The sequence below is a fragment of the Anguilla anguilla genome, chromosome 4, assembly GCF_013347855.1.
Source record: "Anguilla anguilla isolate fAngAng1 chromosome 4, fAngAng1.pri, whole genome shotgun sequence".
NCBI lineage: Eukaryota > Metazoa > Chordata > Actinopteri > Anguilliformes > Anguillidae > Anguilla > Anguilla anguilla.
In genome coordinates, this window is record NC_049204.1 from 27,503,428 (window position 1) to 27,526,382 (window position 22,955).

Below are 22,955 nucleotides of genomic sequence, written 5' to 3' on the forward strand. Positions count from 1 at the left end.
TTTACAGTCAGTCTGTTTTTCACTGATCACTAGTGCCTTTTGAAGGGAACCCTCACAAAAACAGCAGTGGTGGGTCACATGATGCTGTTGCCATGGCATTTTGATGTCCGTGTAATTGGTAGTACACAGATTCGGGTTGTCTACCAGCGGAGAGAGTTGGAGTGATGTCATCGAAAACGATGAGGGATGCAATTATCCTCAGCTGTATGCTGGGGAAAAATAGCCCAGTGTGCCGAAATAAACAGTCTTCATCTGCTGTAGTTGCCTTGGAAGTCAGCTAATGAACAGACACAGACTCCACTTCTTACCCTGAAAGCAATGTCAAGATACAGTGAGAGAGAGAGAATTGTAAATGTCCATATTTAAAACCAAGCATTTCTGTTCCTATTTTGGGCATTCAGCAATAGAACAACATGACCTAATTGAGTACCCATAAAATAGAATAGATAAAATAAAATCATTGATTAAAAGAAATCTTACAACTGAATAATTTGACTAGTATTTATTGTGAAAGGTTTGTGTTTTAAAATGCAAACCTTTCACAATGTGTTTCAAAATACGGAGTGCTGGTTGAGTTATATATGTGCCTCATAAAATGAGATTATGTGCTGAATAAACATACTTGTGAAATAGCAGAAAATGGCTCATGCGAATGAGCACTAAAGGCAGAGAGAGTGCCGCAGTGCTGGGGGCATCTGGAATCAGCGCTGCATATCTAAGTAGGGGGCTTCCTCCATTTTCTGTCAGATCATGTGTGCCGCGCTGTGCTGTGCCGAGCGTGTTGCTGGGGCTGGCGCAGCGGAGGGGGAAGACGGGACTGCGGAGTGGGGAGCTGTGGAGCGAGACTAATCCAGCCCAGGAAGCCCCCCAGCCAGACGGCTTTTTCCACTGGACGCTCAGCCATTACGGCTCTTTTCCTCCTGCTCCCAGCCTGCCGTGCGGGACCCCCACCCCCCCCCCCCCCTCCCCGGCCCCCCCTTCCTCGCCTTCCCCCGGACGCGTCCGGGCTCCCTGGCGCAGTCCCGGACTGGCCCCCGCCATCGCTCAAACCCGCTGCAGAAATGGAGAGAGTGAGGCAGCTGTCTTTCGATAAGGAGAACCTGCTCCCCTCTGCGTTTGGCAGCTTTCTGAGCGGTAATTAGCGGGAGAGGACAGGCGCAGAAAGGGATTTTTTCCCCCGGGAATTCCATCAGCTGCGTCCCTTCGTCGCGGCAGAAAAGGAGTGCTTTTCTAGCTTTTTTTTTTTGCTGAAACGGGGTCCAAAATGCCTGAGGCGAACTACCTGCTCTCTGTTTCTTGGGGTTACATAAAGGTGTGTACAGTGCTCGGGCTGGTGTTTTAAATGGAGTGCCGTGCTTTTTTTGTTTTGTGTTGGAGTACTGGTGTCGTGAGACTGGCGTTTTGTACAGTAAGGGCTGCAGGATGTCAGATGTGGATTGTGTTTACTGTATCTGCGTGCTGCGGGAACTCCATCTTGGGCTCCTCCGCAGATATGTGGCTCGAGCTCTCACAACAGCTCTGTGGGATTTTCTGAAGATGTGTTGCAATTCTCTCCTTTCCATAGTTGCCTATTTTCCTGCAACTATCATACTGTGCCAGTATTAAGAATGCGCCTATGTAATGTAGCCTCCAATTTAAACAAAATGAGTGATATGTTTATATCTTTAATTATTACCTAGGGATACACAGTATATCATATTATGAGATGTATATAAATTAAGATCTTTTATTTCCTAATATTTTGTTTTCACTGAAATTCTCCATTACATTATGAAGGTATTTTCATTGTATCACTATTTTATCCCTCTTAACACTGTGACTTATAAAAAGTGTAATTATTATAAATGATTATATTGGCTGTGTATTGTGCATGCTTTAGCTACTTTTTGTGTTATCTGGTACCTGACACTGCCATCAGACAGTGTACACTGACATGAGTCTGTCTTTTCTGGTCTTTTCTAGTTCAAGAGAATGTTGAACCGGGAGCTGACGCACCTGTCGGAGATGAGCCGCTCTGGCAACCAGGTGTCCGAGTTCATCTCCAACACCTTCCTGGGTAATTACACTCTGGACTCTGCAGACAGCCACACAGGCTCCACACTGGGATAATTACAGTGGAGCTGAACGCTTGTTAGAATGCTGCAATTTGTGTGTGGAGTCGTGGGTCCATTTGCAGTGTACAATGAGAACTGGGTCAGGAAATCTCATGGTGATCAGAAATATCGTTCTGCTTACTGACTCCTCTCTTTAGATTTTTGAAGCAGCAGATTCCGTTTTTAGTTTTCTGTGTTTGTGTCTGTGTGTGTGCGTGTGTGTTTTTATGTTGGTGTGTGAGTGTGTCGGCATGTGCATCAGGAGCCATAAGAAATTATATGTGAGCAATGATGAAAAACAGACGTGTAATCCATGGCAACAGGCTTTAGACCTGCAAATCTGCGCTCCATGCTTACTTCTCACTCATATTTATAGAAACGATCTCATCTAAATAAAAGATGAAGGCTCACAGAAATGTGTTGATGGACTTTGAGAAGCAGGCTGTTTGTGAATCCCTTACTGAGGGTGAAGCGTGCTCAAAGAGAACAAGCTGAGCTTTCGGGGGGGTCAGAACTCCCCTGGGAGTAAATCAATCTCCCTCCCTGCTGAAGAGGCTGCGCACTTAACTCCTAGCGCCCGGCTGCTATCAGGTTAGAGACCGGCGTCCCTGCGGTTTACAGCCCTGTCTGACGGACAGACGCGTGCGTGCGTGCGTCCTCCCGCCCACCGTCGCACGCTGGGCTCCTACTGGCCAGGGGAACTCCATCAGATACAGGACGGGGCCAGCGACCGGGGCTGTCGTGACTCCCCGTTGGGGACCGCGAGGTGAGATCATCCAGCGCAGAGGTGCCCAGCAGTCTGCCTGCTCGGCCTCAATCCGGTCTCATCTGGTTTCAGGGAGCCCCGCTCTCTCCGCAGAATCCGCTCGTCGGCGCGCGTGAGGGCGGGGGCAGCCCGGGCGGCTGGAGGCGGGAGACCTCGTTCGTTAAATAGCAGAAGCGCGCCAGTACCCCTTGCGAACAGCCGAAGCGGCAGATTCCGTGATTCGTGGAGCGGGCGACGGTGAAGCCTTGCCCGTTTTTTGCCGTCTCTGCTCCGAGGAGCAGCAGCACACGGCAGTGACAGATGGGTGTCTGTTCCCCTCCCCCTGAGGGATGAGTAAGCAGCGGGGACAGACCTGGTGCACAGTCAGAGAGGAGCTGAGAGGAAACCCGCCGGGGTCAGCCCTGTTCTTCCCCTCCCCGACCCTCCCTTCGGTTTAGTCGATGTCTCCCTGCTGTAGGATGCAGGCTGGATCCCGCGAATCCCTCCCTCTGTTCAAAGGGTGATTTATCTGGGCGGCCCGATTCCTCGGGGCTTCCGTTTTAAAGGCCAGAAATGGCGGGCTGCACGCTGAGCGCATTGTATGTAGCATCAGGCTAACACTCGCATGTGGTGGCATGTTGTTATTAAATTCCATTTTTAAAAGAGCTCAAAAAAAACAAAAAAACCTGATGATTCACTGATGATAATTGGAGGAAACGGCATGTAGAGATACCAAAATAAATAAAGCGCAGCAGCTGCTTGGTGTCTGCGTGTGTGCGAGAGAGAGAGAGAAAGACAGAGAGAGAGAGAGAGAGAGGGAGACAGAGAGGGGGGCATCCTGGTACTAGCTGCTATGTGAATGGTGCCAGAGCTGAGGGGAGGACGTCCCACCTGCATGGAAGGGAGATCCGGCAGTGACGCCGCCCGCCCACTGCAGCCCCTGTGATTGATCACTCCTGATTCGAGGAGGCAGGAAGCGTTTCCTTGTGTTGCTCATATTGCCCGCCGGACGGGAGGGCGGCCACATTTATTGTCCATTAGGAATTTATTACGTGTCCATCACTGCCGGCGTTCCGGCATCCTGCCTGTGGGAAGAAGCCCTGGGTCAGAACGCGTTTGTGAATTAGCCGGGGCGGGGCTGTCGCACGGACGCCATGCTAATAAATAACGGCCTCTTTCCCCATCACCCCGCTCTGGACTGAGTGGCCATACGGCCATTACCATTTCAATTTTATCACCACTGTCTTCAATTAAGCGCAGGCGGAGAGGAGCGCCCCGTTATCTGAATTATTGTAGCGATAATTGAATAACCCTCGAAGGAGGGGGTGTAATGGCAGACGGCTTAACCAGGGCTTGAGGAATGAACGCTTCGCAGGCAGCCAGCCCGTCTAGGACAGACAGTCTCTCTGTGTCCTCCGCAGCTGCAGCACGAGGGGCCACATTGAAACCATACCCCTCTCTCATAAAACCGCGCTGCAGACCTCTTTAATGAGACGCGGCCGAGCTCAATGTGACTTCCAGCGCTCAGATGTCAGATCCAGCGCAGAAAACGAGGAGCCCATTGTTCTGGAGGAAAAGTCCGGTAGTGGTGAAAAGCAGACGCCGGGACTCCCTCCCCTGTCAGGGGCTGAATGAAAAGCCGTGGTTTCTTTCTCCCCCCCGGAGGCCTGTGCAGGTGTCAGGTGATAGCCCCGCTCCTCCGCACCTGGGGCTTCTCTTCCAGCCAAGCTCCATTGACGTCACTTGGGGAAACCAGAGATGTGAAATCAGATTTTGAAACAAAAGGCCTTTTGTCTCGCGCTGCATAACCATGACAGAAAGGAGGCTGAACGCCCCAGTGCGACGAGACTTAAAGCGAACTTCTCCACATTTCCCCCCCCATCAACTCCCTCAGCTATTTTAAAGAGAGATGGCAGCTCTATTCTGAAATAAGAAAATAATGACTGGTTTAACATCATTGGCAGGAAATCGGAGCAGGAAATAAAACTCCCTGTGATTGTTCGTCAGGCTTAACCTATGGTGTCCTGTTCCTGATTACAGCGGCTGATATAAGACTGTTTAGTAATATGAGCTCCTTCAGAGGGCTCGCTGTTGTCCTTCAGCTACAGTAGTAAAGAGCCATCTGACGTCCTCCTCTCCTTTTCCCCTCAGACAAGCAGAACGATGTGGAGATCCCGTCGCCTACGCCCAAGGCACGTGAGAAGAAGAAGAAGCAGCAGCTGATGACTCAGATCAGCGGGGTCAAGAAGGTGACGCACGGTCCAAGTCTGTCCAACTGCAGCATCTCCCGCTTTGGTGTCAAGACCGACAAGGAGGACCTCCTCTCCAAGGTACTGGAAAACCCTTCCACGTGTGCACCGTGCCTCCTGCCTGTTACTCTGCTTCGGCAGTTCACCTCAGTTATTCAAACTGTTTATTAAAAATGTAGATTTCTGAAGAAAATATTTGAACTTTCTTGCTTTATATAGTAGTCAGTGTGTGCAAGTAGTGTTGGCCTGTACAGAATGGCTGAATGGCCATGTTTATTCTCACAAGGTGTAGGACTCTCTAACAGTCTCCCCTGTCATCTGCAGGAGCTGGAAGACCTCAACAAGTGGGGCCTCAACATTTTCACAGTGTCTGAGTACTCCCAGCACAGGCCGCTCACGTGCATTATGTACGCCATCTTCCAGGTGAGTTCCACGTCCTCTTATGTGAGTTCCACCCTTGAGTGGGTCCTCTCATGCGGGTGCCTTGGCGTAGAGTGCCACATGTTCACGTACTGTAGTTTATGCGTTTCTGAGGGGGTTGTAATCAATCACGTCATCTCACAGGAGAGAGACTTGATGAAAACGTTCAAGATCCCTGCCGACGCCTTCGTGACCTATATGATGACCTTGGAAGACCATTACCACTCAGACGTAGCCTACCACAACAGCCTGCACGCTGCGGATGTGGCCCAGTCTACTCACATCCTCCTGTCCACGCCTGCACTGGATGTAAGTCTTCCCCTGCTTTTTCACCCACTTGCATGTCATAAAATATCATGGGCTCACTTTTGTTGGTGTCTTACTTTGCTAGCCAGAATCCATTTTACTGAACCAACTGGGTTCTTCAGTGAAAATATTTTGAATGTTTTACAATGAGTTTACATTGATTATGAATGCTCTTGCATGAGAGGTAGACTTGCCAATGGTGAATAGACCTGGATTAGTTGTTCTTTGAGGCTGTTTGCTCAAACCTTTCCGCCTCTCCCCCACGGCAGGCCGTCTTCACCGACCTGGAGATCCTTGCTGCCATCTTTGCAGCTGCCATCCATGACGTGGACCACCCTGGTGTCTCCAACCAGTTCCTAATCAACACTAGTGAGTATCCTCCTCCTCCTCTTGGTAGCTGCTGTGCTTTTGGTTGCCTTCCCACATGGCAATGCCATGTCAGATTTTCTCACCAGACTTGTGTTTGTCCACAGACTCTGAGCTGGCCCTCATGTACAATGACGAATCGGTGCTGGAGAATCACCACCTCGCCGTGGGCTTCAAGCTGCTGCAGGAGGAGAACTGCGACATCTTCCAGAACCTCAACAAGAAGCAGCGCCAGTCCCTCCGCAAGATGGTCATTGACATGGTGAGCAGCCCCGACCACTCCAAATAGCCCTTTACCATCGCAGGTCTGTTCCTGAGCCACAAGGCCCTATACTTAATGTGTGGCATGTGACCCTCCCAGGTACTGGCGACTGACATGTCCAAACATATGAGCTTACTAGCCGACCTGAAGACCATGGTGGAGACCAAGAAGGTGACAAGCTCTGGAGTGCTGCTGCTAGACAACTACACAGACAGGATACAGGTACGTTTCCTTCCTCTTGCAGTCTGCTGTGGCAGCCCAATCCAGTCACACTGCCTGTGTGGACCTTTGTGTCTAGATAAATGTGTCCTCTATTACTTGCATTTTACTCGAATCCATTAATAGTCCATTCCTTGCTTGTTTACAGAGATTGTTGGGACAGCTTTTGTTCCCCTACCCACTGAACTCATGTTTCTCTCTCTGTTGCCTTGCCGACAGGTTCTCCGCAATATGGTGCACTGTGCCGACCTCAGTAACCCCACCAAGTCCCTGGAGCTTTACCGCCAGTGGACCGACCGCATCATGGATGAGTTTTTCCACCAAGGGGACAGGGAGAGGGAGCGGGGCATGGAGATCAGTCCCATGTGCGACAAGCACACGGCCTCTGTGGAGAAATCACAGGTCAGCACCCAATCCTTAACACGTGCCTGCTAAGTGTTAGACATATTGGACCTGTAGGATGTCCATATTGCCTTTACTGTTGGGTAAAACCTGTGGGTTGTCTGACTGCATCTGATGGCATGGTGGTGGTGTTTTCCTTGTAGGTGGGCTTCATCGACTACATTGTACACCCTCTGTGGGAGACATGGGCAGACCTGGTGCACCCCGACGCCCAGGACATTCTGGACACACTGGAGGACAACAGGAACTGGTACCAGAGCATGATCCCCCAGAGTCCATCCCCGCCCTTCTATGACCAGGACAAGGACAACCAGGGGGGCGGGGACAAGTTTCAGTTTGAACTGACCCTGGAGGAGGAGGACGACTCTGAGGGCACAGAGAAAGAGGAGCACAGTCAGGGGGAGGACAGCATGGGGGAGATGCGCTCCTCGCTGGACTACTCGGGCAGCCAGGACATCGAGGAGCCCATGGAACCCACGCACATTCAGATCGTCACACAAGACGCCTCACCCGTGGACACATAGGCTCTCCTGCCACGGCGGTGGCGTGTCTTGGTGTTGGCAGATTGCTTTTGGAGGAGAAATCCTGCAGTCCTGCTTTTGAGAGGCCTGGGGGCTGACTTGGGGTTACGAGAGGTGCATGTGCCCCCGCTGCACTTGATTTTGGAGCCGGATGTGGACAGTTTCAGCAGAGCACTGAAGGAGCTCTCGGGTAAATGCTGCAGACACATGGACCTGATTGACAGGCCACACAGAGAAATGAAGGAATGGGCCAGCCAGGAATATTTCCTGAACGAGCATGGAGGCACTGACACTACTGAGAGATTTTTGTACCAAGTGATTTTTTTTTAAACGGGATGAGGTAGAATATGAACTACTGATAAACAGGTATTTATAAAGAAAATCTGTTTACTTTTTCTGTAACATTTGTCTAAAGACTTTGTGTGCCTTTTTTACAATTGTCTTTTTAAAGTTTTTTTTATTTATTGAACACACTTTAGTATGTGTCAGATGTTTTTTTTCTTCTTAAAAAATGGAAAGCTCAAGAGCAAAGTTATTTTGTATCTCAAATGAGGTGAGAATGCAAGAGTCTTCCTTATAAATAATTTTGGCAATAGCAGAGCTGGTAGAAACACTGGCCTCACAGATAAACCTCCCATGAAGAAGAAACTTCCCATTAAAGAGGTGTGACACCTCAACTTGTATCACTCATTTCACATTAAGTTTCAACCAAACATCTATGCTTGTGTTTGACTCGCTTTACGTATAGAAACACAGATGCACACATGGACACACACTTTGTCAGACCATTGAAAATGAGTAATGAGGATATTTATATCCTACTGAACAGGAGAGATGTGCTCTGTCTTCATCTTGGAAATATTTCAATGACTAAAATAATGTTCTCTCCCCATTGTCATTTGGTATTCTCCTTGTAAAGCTGACTCAAATCCTGATAGTGTAGACACCACTGATAAAGTATGGAAGTACAGACAATAACAGCATTTTAGCAGTGTAAAAACTGTGCCGGCAAAAGAGGACTTGCAATATCTGTTTATGTTTGAATGAAATAAACATTAAGTTTATTTACAGTTTTCAGTTCAAATACATGCTGCTTTGCATTAAAGTTGGTAACTGAAATTAGCCTTCGTATCTGACAGGATGATATAAGTGCAGCCACTGTCAAAAAGAGAATAATATTCATTTTTTCAGCCCTATCAATGTAAAACATTTATATATTGTTAACACATATTTTTAAATGAATGGTAATCAGCCATCTACTACTCAATTCTGCAAACTGGGATCCTCAACTGAGGGATACTGTAAACCTTAGAAATCGAAAGATTGGTACAGGCTGTACTTTCTAAAATTGATGTCACCCAATCTGTAGCTGAATATTTCGGCACCACTCTTGGTGTTACACTATCAGGATTTGAGTCTGGGAAAAAAAAGTTATTTATATTTCTAAAGATCTGTTCTGTTACAAAAGCAAACCCAGCAGGAAACACTTTACCATCAGAAAACAAACCATAACATAAACAGTTCATATATGGGATCAGCTGTTTTTCATTTCATTTCCTTTGCCTCTCTTGACTGGCCTTCAAGGAATTATTTTACCAATATATATATTTTTTGTATCGTCATATTCAGAGGTACTTAAAATACAGTATCGTCCACCCTCAAACCAGTGTACATTGAGACCTGTGACTACACAATAGATGGCAACACCACAAATGCATGGCCCTATAGCCATTGTATGTGTGTGTGTGTGTGTGTGTGTGTGCTTGTGTGTGTAGTCTGGTCCCATGTCTGGAGAAGAGAATTCTCTATCCCACAGTCCCTTGTTCCACCTTGCATCTGAGCTCAAGTTTGTCCTTTGCTGTTTATAACAGTGTATTTATTACTTTGACCTGTAAATGCGCATTGTAAATTTGTTTTAATTTATATGCACTTGCATTACCTGAATGGGGTGGTGTTAATGTGTAGACGACTCTGGATTGAGTCTTTCTATTCAGTAATATATTCTTTTTTAAATCTATATATATATATATACATACATATATATCTATATATGTATGAATATTGCACACCATTTGAGTGCCCTGAACAGTAGCTGTAAGAGACATACTCAACCCATGGGTGACAGGAGAAACTGGCAAATCTGCAGTGAAAAAGGTCAGCAGTGGCGGTTTGAAAACTGAATAAAAAAGAACTACAGAATGTGTGTAGTGCCTAAAGTGTATCTATACAGCATTTTGAATGCAGATTGCTGATAATGTTTCAGATTAACTGGTTCCAGCAAAGCAGAATTAATGGAAATCATCAGACACCTGACTCCATGAAAAAACCCTCTGTGTTAATTAGATAAAGGGAGATATTGGTGGTATGTTACAATTTATCTAAACACCAACATGAATCCGTATGAATTACAAAATGTGATCTTATGTAATTATTGTGCTAATGTGAACTATTTTCTGATCAGACTTGTTAGCAGTTTTGAAATTCAAATTGTCAGTATAACATTGTTATCTATGTTAAAGCTTTGGTCCACATTGTGTCCAAATGGTTAGCCAGAATTAGCACTATCTGCATGACCAATGGGTTTGTATGTCTGTTCAATACTGCATTGTTCCAGGTGGTTATTCGTTTCACACAATGTATGGTATAGTATTGTATATTGTGTTCAATAAAAATCTAAATACTTTTTTATGAAGTGATTAAAAACAAAGGCATGAATATATATCCAGTCTCTGTTGTTTTTACAGTGTGGGTGGTGGGAACATAAAAATGGGTCCTTTCGAATTTACAATAACAATAAATACGAACAATAGTATCTGAAATTATTTCACTGAATACACTTAGGATCCATGAGATGGCAGTTTTACTGCTTAACCCTTACTCTGCTGAATACATTTCAGTGTCAGACCAGCAGAATAGTCATCCATAATAATCAAAATAGAAAAAAAAATTTGCGAGTTTCTTCTGGGATGTAAGCAGGAAGCATTGAGATCATTCTCTTGTTTTTGATCATGGGTATGTGTTTTAGTCAATCTTGTGGTGTTCCTGCTCTCTCCTCTCTCTCTCTCCCCATGTGTGCACAGTCTGAACTGCCTATGCAAGTTGTGCAGCTATGTTCTAATCCAATCCAGGCACATGATTCTGCTAAAGAGGTCCGAATATTCAAAAATTCACTGTTCCGAGAGATTTGCAGCCTTGCAACAATGACAAAAGCCCTCATTAGGAACATAGATATGTGTTGTGTTAGTTGGCACCATCTTGAATTGGCCACCATTTATATTTACTCTTCTGTTACATTTCTGGGCTTTTCCTTGACCGTTTGGCTGATTCTTTTGAAACTTGCTATTTTGCAAGAGGGTGTGACCTTACAAGCCATTGCCACTGGCTCTTTGTCATTTCTGAGCTGACCAGGGCTCTCTTTCTTCTTAATGATGTTCTGAACAGTTGATTTCGGCATATTGTCTCTGACTATTTTTTTCATTTCTCAGCCTCATAATAGCTTCCCTTACTTCCACTGGCACAATTCTGAAATGGGGGACTATTCATAAAAAGTGCTGTAATTTTTACATGGTGAAACCAAAATATATAATGCCCTTAAAAGTTGAGAATGTGCACTTTAACAACATGTGAATTGTTAATCTAAAATTGTGGAGTACAGAGCCAAATCAATAAAAAAATATGCCTTTGTCTTAAACATTATGGCACTGTATGATATTTATGTATATCTCAGCGTGCATTGGGGGAGAGGCAGGAATACACCCTGGACAGGTTGACAGTCTATTGCAGGACACACGCCATTCATTCACACTCTCAATGTGGGCAATTTAGAGTTTCCAATTAGCCAACCTGCATGTCTTTGGACTGTGGAAGGAGACATGGGGAGAACAAGCAAACTCCACACAGAAAGGCCCATTTGAACCCAGGACCTTTACTGTGAGGCGACAGTGCTACCCACTGCACCACCATGCTGCCCATATATATATAGATGTTGGTCAGGTCGGCTTATGAAAACACAGCTTGATGTGGCACCATGAACACCATGAAAAGAGACTCAACTTACATCATTCCTGAGAAGATAACCTGTAAACCATAAATATGTGGATAAGAGTCATTTTACACAAGAGTCAGTCAACTAACTACCAAGGAGAAGTTAGCCATTTGCTCATTCTTAAAAGGGCATTAACATCATTGGTGGGAAGAATACTGCACTGCTTCACTATAGCAAGAACATTTTGGAAGTCTCATGAAATTGGTGAGAAAAGACTGCAAGTAGTCCAGAAACCAAATTTGGTATGCATCAAGTCAAAATGCTGTCTAACTTCAGCAACCCCAGCACTCTGCTCCATAATCTTCCCAATGCCCATATCACTTGGCTGTTGTCCTGGTTCTGTGCCAATTCATACTCAGTTGCTCTTTGATGCATACAAATTGTGAATGCACCAATTCAAAATCCAAGTGCATCATCATTGGTTTATAGTTTGCTTCCGTACAGAAATTCATGAGGGCCAGATGCTCACATGGTAGCCCCAGGAAATAAATTTGATGAAAGAGAAACACAACGCTCCATCCATTTCTCCAGTGAGACCATTAACCTTGTGAATTAAAGCTGTAAATCAGCGTGGTCTGATCTTGGGCAAGTTCTATTTTTATCCCTCTGGCCAATTAGGAGATGAGGACAGTCATGCGTTTTCTGACTCAGAAGCGAGGTCAAGAAGCCAAAGGTCTGCTCTTCTGCTCTTTAGAATTGATGCATAGAGGAGTGACAAGAATGAATCCAGTGCTCAATTACAATATTTTACAGTAACAATCTTTGAATTAAATGAAAGCTTGATTGTGGACGAATGCATGCAATGGACTTCTGTGAATGAACAATACACAAAATGCTAACCATGAGAGCTACCCTGGATATTTTATTCCATCATACAAGAGAGCAATCGCACTAATTGTAGTTAAAAATGACACAGCCAAGGACCTGTATGAATGTGAAATATTCTTTACAATAATGAATACTGCAAAGGCATGTAAATCCTTCTCTCCTAATTCAATATCCTACACAATATCCACCAGGGACTGAAAAAAATTAAGCACTAGAGACATTCTTGGGTATACATGAGAATATCACATCACATCCATCACTGTTGGTCAATAGTGACTTAACTGTATGAAGGGGGCCTACAATCTCCAGTAAGTGCATGTGTACCCCAGCTGGTGGCCTGCTCAGTGAAAAGAGCACTTGCTGTCTTTACATGTTTCAGAGTATGTTTTAATGTGCGCCCTCCAAAATTGGAAATTCTAATTCAAATTCAAAAACTGTGGGAGAAAAGAAAAATAAGTCTCAGTAAAGTGATTGTTAACAGCACACTGACCACAGCCAAATTGATCCTGCATATTTTTTGGTTGAGCCTCTCAGTTAATAAATCTGACCCAGTGTGTGTGAATAATGAACAGGCCTGACTCAAAAAAACGAAAGTATTTCACAGACATGAGATGCGATTGTTCACAATTGGAATGCACAAAAATGTGAAGTCCCCAATGCACTGGGGGTTTCCCCAGACCCTCTGACATAAACAGCCATGTGTTTCCATGAGCCACTTGGTCTGAGAAGAAAAAGGCAGCATGAATTCCAATGGTAGGAACAGGACAGGAAGGCACTGTGTGCACTGGCTGAAACAATGACCAACTCAATGGTCATTCCTGCGAGCAAATGTCCACAGGCATTGAGATCATTTCTGCAATGATTGAGTTACTTCAAGCCTTCATGTCATGCACTCAAAGGAATCAAACAGGTTCCTGCACAGAGCATGCATTCTTCTGCCGCAGTGGCTGCTCAATGCTCCCCTGTTCCTGTCAGTGGAACCTGGCACTCCATTTCAAACAAATCATTTCAGTGGCTGTCTATTTAAGGTCACAGCCAAGCTGACAACCTATCTACAATGTGTCCATCTGAGTGGTGGTGCCGTGGAATGCTCAGGCCATACTATGGTCAGATTTCTGAGCATTTGATAGCTGTTTTCATGAATTACCAACAGTACAAAACAGCCCATTTTTCCCAGGAAATTTTCACATGAAGAGTTTGGAAAAGATGAATGCTGCTTTCACTCTGAACTTTGAAGTGCCTGCTTAAGGTTGATTCCATTTCAAGTCAGGAAATTTATAAAAATTCAACAACTAAACAATTGAACAATATTCATAATATTCTGTGGAGATTTTTCAATTCACTTTCTGAATTGACAGAACCCTGCTGACAGAACCCTGTAGAGCGAGAGTGTCTTTGCCATGCTGAATTATAATGTTTAATAAAATGTGGAAAGGCTAATTAAACTCAATTTATTCAAGATTTTATTTAAATATGTGGCGTGGATAATGTGCCCATGCTCAGTGGAACAGTAGTTCAGGTACTGTGGTTGACCCGTTACTCAGGACATTATAGGAAAACCTGCAGCAAGCGATTCTTCTCCTCCAGTAATGTGCTTAAATGATTGCCGACATTTGGATCAAGCACGTGCTTGGCTTCCCCTGACAAGTGTCCGCTATCGGCTAATCATGTCCTAGCCCTGAATGCAACACCCAGGTGTCCGCAGATGAGATGATGGCCCTGGAACAGTGATGCCACATCTGTCCAATCCCTGGCTTTCCAGGGGGGCTGCAGCTGCAACAAACAGCTGAGGCACTTCCAAGTCAATGCTACTTTCTTATAGGTATAGGGTAAGGCGTAACTTGGCAGGATGGCATACCTGCCATCTCAATTGCCACATATTTACATGCTCTTTTTGAGAGAAAAGTAGATTTGTTTTGTTGGTTTTTTTTTTTTTTTTTTACAATATCTGCTATGGCTAAATTCTATACTGCATTCTAAAACCTACATATGAATCTACTCATGATGCTGATGAACTAATGCTGCCAGTCTCATTTTCATCATCTCTAAGGGCGAGCCAATTTTGACAGTGAGCCATCATTACCACATAATTTGGTAGAGACGTTTGAGATATTCCGTTGATAAAATTACATCAATTAACATACCCATAATGAACTGTGTATATTAGTATATTTGTGACTAGTCGACATATGGATATCCTCTGAAGAATTTGTTACATAATCAATATGTAGGTCTATTTTATAAAACCCCAGCACTGCAGGCAGGTGAAGACAGGCTGCAGGCAGGCTTACTCTAAATGGATATTGTCTTCACAACATAAGCCAAGTGAATTGCACACGCAACACGTGGCTTACAAATCAAGTATTATTAATTATCCCTTATTGTTTTCGTTTTCAAAAACGATGTAGTAAAAACACAGAGCTGCAAGCAAATTCTGAATTCAAAGCTACTGTTTAGAGATAGAGCGTACAGTTAGAAATTGTAGCGTTTTTGTATCACAGTTTTCAATACAAGCTACAATTCGCGCTTCCGCTTTCATTCGGCCCTGTTCCCATGGGTACTGTGGAGCAGAACGAAGGTTCCTGTTCAATTTTTTGGAAAATTAGAAAACGAACCGGCTCTTCCTAATTCTGTCATGATTATAAAATTCGTTTAAAATTTGAACTGATTTTCATAAGATTAGTAGACGCAGAATTGCATAGTAGTGTTCAATATAGGTCAAGAAAGGTAAATTTTACTACATGCCATCATCGTTCTTTCCCGGTGAGAAAAGGCACTAAATGCAGTCCTGCTGGAAATGCCAGGGAACTTCGCGTCCATTTCTGCTGCGTACTCGTGACAAGTGTAACAACGTAAGTATTGATCTGCACCACTGTCCGCAACCAAAGCACATCGCAGAGAAATCCACTGTAATAAATAACACTTGATAACGATACACTTAATTTTGAACGTTCAAGTAAGAAGGCTTGATTTGACGTAGACGGAGGTGAATATTTATGTTTTCCTTTGCTGTGAAAGGGGAAAACTATCAGGCGCCTTGTTGACATAGCGCAAGGAGGTTGGGTGCAGTTAAGTTTCATGCTTCCTTGGGCGTTGAGTAATAAATGCTATTTAAACCTCGTGGATTGAATTGTACGGTAATGAGTAAATATGCGTCGCAGGCGGATAAAGTCGATGCATATGGTGACGTTTTTTTGTTATATGGAGCGCATGCAGCAATGTAAGGGACTGTAAAATATAAGCTAGCAGTTTAATTTGGCTAGCTTGTTACCACAGCTGCATTAACTATGTGATCGTAGCCTATAGACGACTTTTGGCCGTTGCATAAGGTCGCGTTTATCATGTGTTGTCAAAGGGATTTTTGTTATGGCACGCTTTGAAGCTCGTATCGTGCTGAATAAAAAACGGCTGAATTAAGTGGGACTGACTATATGTTATGCATTTTGGTTGTGGAGTTCAGATTGCTGCAGTTTTCAAGGAATAGTCTTTACGTGGAACTGAAATTAAAAATATTGTAGAGGCAGCAGGCCGTGAAAATTTGGTAATAGCTTATCACTAAATCATTTTGATAATAAGTGGTAGCTATATAGCTAATGTTTTTTTAAACTATGTGCCAGAATGTCACAATTGTCAATGCATAATGCATAAAATAGAAATTTCAATACATAATGCATAAACTAAAAGTAATGCAGTATGTTACATATGCATTTTGTATATGCTGCAGTAACTATCTATATCACACCGTCCTGAACATACTGTGCAATTCAGTTATAGCTAGTAGCTACTTACCTTATAATGTTCGCTGTAGGCTAACCCTAAGTATGTACGGTATGTACCTTCACGGTAAATACCTGGAATACCGGTTCACAATCAGATATCAAACTTACAGGCTACAAATTTTCCACTCAAATTTCGCAGCACAGTTTCTAATAGAGGGACTACTGAAAAGGTTTGTTAAACCTGTATTAAATACCATTGGTGTTGTGAAAAACCTTTTAACTCAATTTTCTGTAAATTTATTTATTTCATTTTAAACACACATTGAAAGTTCTCATCTAACCCTAAGTACTGTCAGAGCTTCATAATTCATAACTAATACATTTGGTTGTTAACCCGAAATGGTTATAATTATTATTATAACTATAATGCTCATTGGTAAATCAAGAACTGGGAATTACAGGGTTCTGTCTGCCATTTCTACAGTTCTACAGAGAACTTAGAACTTCCTAAGAACTGGAATTACACCCAGATTTTAAACCTTTGTACTTTTTTTTTTACATTGCATGGAAATAATGATAAATACTACATTTATTTGTATATAACCCATTTTTTGGCAAAAATGTTGCTTAGAACCGTATAAATCTGACATCGCAAAGTGGGAAGTGGATTCCCCCCCCCCCCCCCCCCCCCGTTCCTGAGAATTTAATTTTTTTGGTGATTATATTCTTATTCATAACACCAACAGTATTTTCCAGTTGTAGAATAGATTGCCCTTTGATATATTATAGGCTATATTTTTATGAAAGTCTTATCATCACAACTGCTCTTACTTCCATTAATTATGAGAGTTCCTTGGCCTATCCAGTTGTAATATCAGTAATACTGATATTAGGAGTAATGAGATGAGGCTATCTGGTGTCCCCACAAATCAGTACAATCAAATTGGCGGAAAAGATGATTTAGTCACATAAAGGTCAAGCCTATCTGTATGCTATCCAATGACTAATCTTCTCTGAAGAATCAAAAGAACCACAGGCCCAAACATGAAACTTCAACACTAAATGGTAAAAAAAAGTCTTATGTTTAGTCATGATAAATCATTAATACTTAGGTCAACCCGCACCTCAAATCCTAATTTATTTCACCGAAACTACACAACCACTGGAAGCAATGTTTATCTTGAAAAGCTCACCACAATTCATGTGCGCTATCATGCTGGTCTTACGAACTCAGCTATAGTGTTGTTACCTTATGGCCTTAGTAATCAGGGACTGATGGTCAAAATGTGATGGAAGACCATTTGAAGAGAGAAGTTTACGAAAGCCCTTTGAAGTGTGTTTGGAGTCCATGCAATCACACTCAGGCACACAAGACCAAAAACTAAAGGGATGGTTTATAAGCAGTGATGTAAGTGTGGGGCCAGTAGTGGGAATTGTGTGGGATTACTGCTGGAGTTGGGAATGAAGTGGCCTTGCTCAGAGAGCTGCCTTGGGTTGGCGGGCTGCATTGTGACTCACTGTTGACACCGGGGAAGACCTGTTCCCTGGTGACGATGATCTGTGTGTGTATGTGTGTGTGATTGTGGGTACAAGGCCAGATGTTTCTCTGGAAGTTGGAAGAGGGGAATCTCACTACAGTTGTGCTGAGTTTGAAGAGCTGGGAAAACCCAGGGAGAGAATGAGTTCCTGTAAACCACTTGAGTAGCAGTCTTCGGCCCAAAAAATGTGTTAGTTTGTACGTATATGGGAATGTTATGTCAACAAAGAAGTTTTGACTTTTTTGTACATGTCTCATGTTTAAAAAATTCCAGATTTTGAACCATTGAAGGGCCTGTAAATGTTATGAGCTGAGAATAGGCCTATCTGTCAAGTACAGTACCTACATGAGCATTGGTTCAGAAATAAAATTGGGGAGTGAAATGTGTTAACTTATGCTAAGGTTATTCAGCCCCTTCCCTGGGTTTGGCTTATTTTTTAAAACGGGGGTATATCTGTTAAACTACTTTTGATCTTAAAATATTTTTTCCTGAACCCTTTTGAACCCTCTAAGCCTGATTGGAAGCACTTCACTCCACTATAGTTGCTAATGGTCAACTGCCAGTGGCTAGACATTGCTTGTTCTCCCCAATGAGTTGTATAGTGGTTGTCTCTGTGAGCAGAAAGTTTATGATAATTTGTTTTATTTTATTTTTACAGTGCAGTTTGTGCTACTTCTATTTATTGTAATTGTAGTTTCACAAGCTGCATTTCTCTTTTAGGTAGCTTGTTCAACTGCTTTCAGTGTGAAGTAATTGGTAGTTTTTACAACTATACTTTCATTACAGGCATTTGGCAGATGCTCTTATCCAGAGCGACGTACAACAAAGTGTATAACCATAACCAGGAACAAGTATGACGAAACCCCTAGAGAGAAGTACCGGTCCAAGTGCAGGGAACAACCGCATAGTTCAACTTGGACCCTGAAGGTTAAACGGATTAACACTAACAACGAGAACGGCAACAACGCAGTCTATGGAAAAAAATACAAGCAGTAGTTAAGACAGTTAATGCACCTAAGTCACCTACGAAACAGCTGCCTAGTTACAACCCTTTCAGAGTAGTTACTCCGACTCTGGTTGTTCTGCTGTCGTGCAATACAAGTGTAACGATGTTGCTATACTAATAATGTAGGCCTATGCAGGCACAATTACACTCTAGTGTTGTGTAGGTACAGTGCTGTTCTACCATAGGTCGGCTATACAAATACATTTCATAGGCAAAGTTATACTGTGGTATTGTACCTGTGTAATGATGTATTGCACCACTACTACCAGGATTCTGTATTCCTTGCACCATAGGGTTGCCTACTCTCCCGGAATTTCCCCTGGCCTCCTGGTGTCTTGAAAAGTACAGGAATTGCGAAACTCTTGTTTTGTACTCTCTGCACATTGTTCTGTTTGTGTAAGCCTATTTTATTTCCTGAAATGGCTGGCAGAAGGCCTTTTGTGATTTCCCGTATGAGTGATAACATATCCACCCCCGTGCCCTATATTAAATAAATAAATAAATACTGTTCTGGAAATAACAATGTAATAACTTGCTGGACCCTTCAACAAGCAAAGTTTCTTCTGAAACTAGGCTATTTAGTTGTTTTGTTTCCTTATAGATTGGTCCAGGACAGGAAGCTTTCCATGTTAACAATTTTACACCTTAAACATTTGTAATTCCTTTATACTTCTGGCTGTTTAGATGGGGCAAGAGCAACTGTTTGAGTGCACTGTCCCCTTTGGGATGCAGACCCATGGCCCACAGGATTCAGAGTTCAGAACGTTGGCCGCTACACACATGCTGCACTATGAACATTGTTTGTCATTACCAACATCTTTCTACAGGAATGCCTCTAGGGAAAATAGTTTGTTTTATCAGCAGAGGAAGTTGGAATGAAAAAAAAAGTGGAGCCATCTAGAGCAGAAGAAATCTTCAAGGCCATTTCCTTGGTTTTTATCTGATCAGGAGTTTTTGGCACCTCCCGGATGGGTCCTGGCAGCCAGCCTGTGGCTCCGTGCCACATGAAGCATCAGGGCAGTCGCTCTGGCGGGCTCACAACCACTTGAGGAAATCTAGCAGCTGATCAAAGTTTATTATACTACCTTGCCATCAAATTCATGTGGCTGATGTGGAATTATGAACAGTTGAGACAGCTGGGATTTGTATTGCAATGACTTGAATTTGTAATGTTTGAACTGAATTACGGTAATTATGATACATTTCATTTGCAGTTTTCTGTAACATATCTGCATACTTAGAAAAAGCTGCCATTTTCTGCATAAGTCAACATACGAAGTCAGTCATTTCTTCCCACCAGAACATATACTTGCAATAGTTATTTTTTTCTATGTCTAATGTCTCCCCATGTGCCGACTGGGGAGAGGGCGGTATCTCACACATTTAGTATTGGCTTTTGGAATGTCAGTCACACTGTACCCAGACCCGGCTCAGACTTCATGACCATATAATTGTCCCACCTTTTTTATTGTATTTTATTTATTTATTTATTTGTTTGTTTGTTTAAAAGGGACAACACACAGTAATCAACATTTCTTCAGTTGTGTCAAATGGTACAGTGCCAGAGTTAGCTCAAGAGCTAATTTTCATCTAGGTTTCACCTTAGGTTTTTGTGATCTGAACTCAATCAAAAATCTAATTTGACCATGAAGTAACATTTTAATTAACTTGGAATTGACATTGACATTTAGACTTTAAATAATGAATAATGACTTCGACCACTTTCTGTTTCTGACATGGGGAGAAAGCCAGAAGAAGGAGAGAGTGAAGTAGAATAGACCACAGACAGGAGACTTGATTTTCCTGAGGGTATTGGTCAGGTCGGCAGCCTTGCTGTTGCTGCTGTTAGGTGGCTGGTGGGTATTACAGCTACAGCTTGTTCACTCACACCCCGTACCGATTCTAATCCCATTTCAATCTCATTTTCATCCATGCCAAACCTATCCAGTCTTTTCTGATATTAATGCATTTACACTGCCTTGCAGGGGGGAATGTCTGTGTAATCTAGATGTGGTGTTGTTTGTGCAATGTTAATGTGATGTGACCACTTCTGTAATGTAGATGAATATCTTGTCTGTGGAAGATGAGCCACCACTGCGTGGTTTCCGGACACTGGAAAGGAGTCACACTCGATGTATGTCCTCTCCGTATGTTTATTTAAGGATCCCTGCATCATATTTCTATTTGAGCTGGAACGGAATATTGTGGGGGAGCGATGGCCATGTAAGGGATGCACTACTGCGATAGAAACCGATGATGGTCTCTTTTAGAAGTGTGGGGGTGAGCTTGGGCTTCTAGATGAAAAGGCAAGGTGCCAGCCAGCTATCTCAAGAAAGGGATGAATAAATACTTACCGACTGCTGAAACATATTTGTCATAATTAGCGAGAGGAAGACCTTGGTGATGTTGAGCAGAATGTGTCAGCTCTGTACCTTAAATACCGCTCCATCCTTGTTGCTTATGGTGAGCTCCTTCTGGGGAGAGCACTGCAGTGCTAGCAGGCTTTGATGCATCAGTGGAGTGTGTAGGAGTGCCCTACATTCCTCGGGTGAATCCATGCAGTATTTCCTAAAGCACTAGAGTTCCACCAGTCAGGCCAAAAAACCACCTCAAAGCATCGCAAAAGTGTGATACAGATCCTCTTCCGCTGGGCTGAGTGGCGCTGAGTCTGATATTGGGTTGGGGTAAAATGTGATGGGCAGGGTTATCTGAGGTTAGGGACAGACATACTGAATCAAAATCCCCATTCCAAGACTACACCACTAGTAAAGATGTATAGCTGTCATTGTTTGACTTTTAGTTATTCTGATGAGACACTGGAGAGATCATTTGGAGTCACCCCTACTGATGATTTTTTTTTTTCTGCTCTCCACGACCAGTATTTCCATCAAATTAAGAAGCTGGCTACCTGATAAAAGTGGGATACCTGAATTACAGAAAAGTATTTTTGACGTATTGGTGGGATTTGGATTTTTTTCTCTCAAATGATTTTACAGCAGATCTCTTTGGGTAGTTTATGGTCAGTGTCTTGTTTTGTGATATCCCATTTCTGATTTTATTGTTCTGCTTTTGAATTTACTAGTGGGCATAGCTAATCATGAATCCCCTGTTAAATCTCTGTAATACTCAGAGTGGGCTAATGTGATACAGGCTTTGAGTGTCTTGGATGTCCCATCACCTTTTTTTTGTGAAGAATGAAATTGTGACTCTCAGGGTAAGGGTTCCAGTAAACAGTGTCTGCCCTGGAGACTGTGCGCTACATTTCTGTAAGGGGTGGAGTGGCCTTCAGGCTCATCTGGATGACTGGACTAGGCTTGTGAACAGGCTCTCTGCGGACAAACGCAGAATGACCTCACTAGGGTTTAATTGGGCGAAACCACAGCCCACTGACCGCAGACCCCACAGCCTGATTAATAGAGTTACCGGAGTGGTTTGTGGAGGCGTGGTCTCGCTGCACTGGCCTCCTGAGCACCCATCACCATGTTTCTCTGTTGCGCTGGGCTGAATGGTATGCCCTGGTATGCAGGGGCCTGAGGGTGGGTCGTGCCTCACGTTGCCCACAGACAGAGTGCACCTCCCCTGGGGGTGACGAGGGACGCTGATTACGGAGTTTGTGTTTGACTCATAAATTCAATCAAAACAGAATTCTGATGGGAGCGATAAGGCTGCGCCCACAGCCCTGGGCCTACGTGCGGTACAGGCCAATGCACACGTAGTCTCCTTCACTCCATTAGTCAAAACGGGAGTTTTAGGGGCTTTTTACAGTAATTAGGTTAGCTATCGCTTCCCTCACTGCTTTTGCTGTGTCTACCAGCCCTGTTGTTGGCCTGGCGTTCTACAAGCACACCAGACCTTGGTCCTGGTTTGGCACGAGTTAAAAGTAGATCTTCTCATTAACCACAGGCCACTGCTGTCCACGGGTTTCCCAAAGAGGGTGGAGAGGGACAGAATTTTATTAATTGTCATAAAAAGGAGCTAAATGTAAAAGTTTTAGCCTTTCTCTCATTTGAAATATGAGATCTGCCCGGACTGGCATCTTCACTCTTGATACATTTTACATGCACAGAATTTAGTTTCCACAATGTAGGTAATATATGTGCAAGTGTAAGCTGAATTTAATCAAATTTAATATATTACCCAGTTATACAGCTGGAAATCTCTTGATGCATTTCAGGTCTAGTACCTGGTTCAAGGATTCAGCACCAGTTCCTCACCTTGTATTTGATCCCATAACCT

General features: G+C 43.5%; 2 protein-coding genes across 12 annotated transcripts in view; both read left to right on the forward strand.

Annotated features, from left to right (window-relative positions):
* The window catches only part of pde4ba (phosphodiesterase 4B, cAMP-specific a), a 140,229-nt gene extending 129,927 nt beyond the window's left edge, over window positions 1-10,302 (forward strand). For 5 of the 8 annotated variants that reach the window (XM_035413292.1, XM_035413297.1, XM_035413293.1 and 2 more), the window contains 9 exons: window positions 1,963-2,056; window positions 4,990-5,168; window positions 5,412-5,510; window positions 5,652-5,816; window positions 6,083-6,182; window positions 6,287-6,441; window positions 6,541-6,663; window positions 6,880-7,062; window positions 7,206-10,302. In XM_035413292.1, coding sequence (XP_035269183.1) covers window positions 1,963-2,056; window positions 4,990-5,168; window positions 5,412-5,510; window positions 5,652-5,816; window positions 6,083-6,182; window positions 6,287-6,441; window positions 6,541-6,663; window positions 6,880-7,062; window positions 7,206-7,586 — 1,479 coding nt within the window. In that variant the 3' untranslated portion in view covers window positions 7,587-10,302. Of the gene's footprint in view, window positions 1-1,033; window positions 1,313-1,962; window positions 2,057-4,989; window positions 5,169-5,411; window positions 5,511-5,651; window positions 5,817-6,082; window positions 6,183-6,286; window positions 6,442-6,540; window positions 6,664-6,879; window positions 7,063-7,205 lie in introns of those variants that run through there. The other 3 variants (XM_035413290.1, XM_035413291.1, XM_035413296.1) reach the window with 2 other exon arrangements.
* A 4,661-nt stretch (window positions 10,303-14,963) lies between these two features.
* The window catches only part of sgip1a (SH3GL interacting endocytic adaptor 1a), a 75,555-nt gene continuing 67,563 nt past the window's right edge, over window positions 14,964-22,955 (forward strand). For 2 of the 4 annotated variants that reach the window (XM_035413744.1, XM_035413747.1), the window contains exon 1: window positions 14,967-15,308. The gene's annotated coding sequence lies outside the window, so the exon portion shown is untranslated. Of the gene's footprint in view, window positions 15,309-22,955 lie in introns of all 4 variants that reach the window. The other 2 variants (XM_035413745.1, XM_035413746.1) reach the window with 2 other exon arrangements.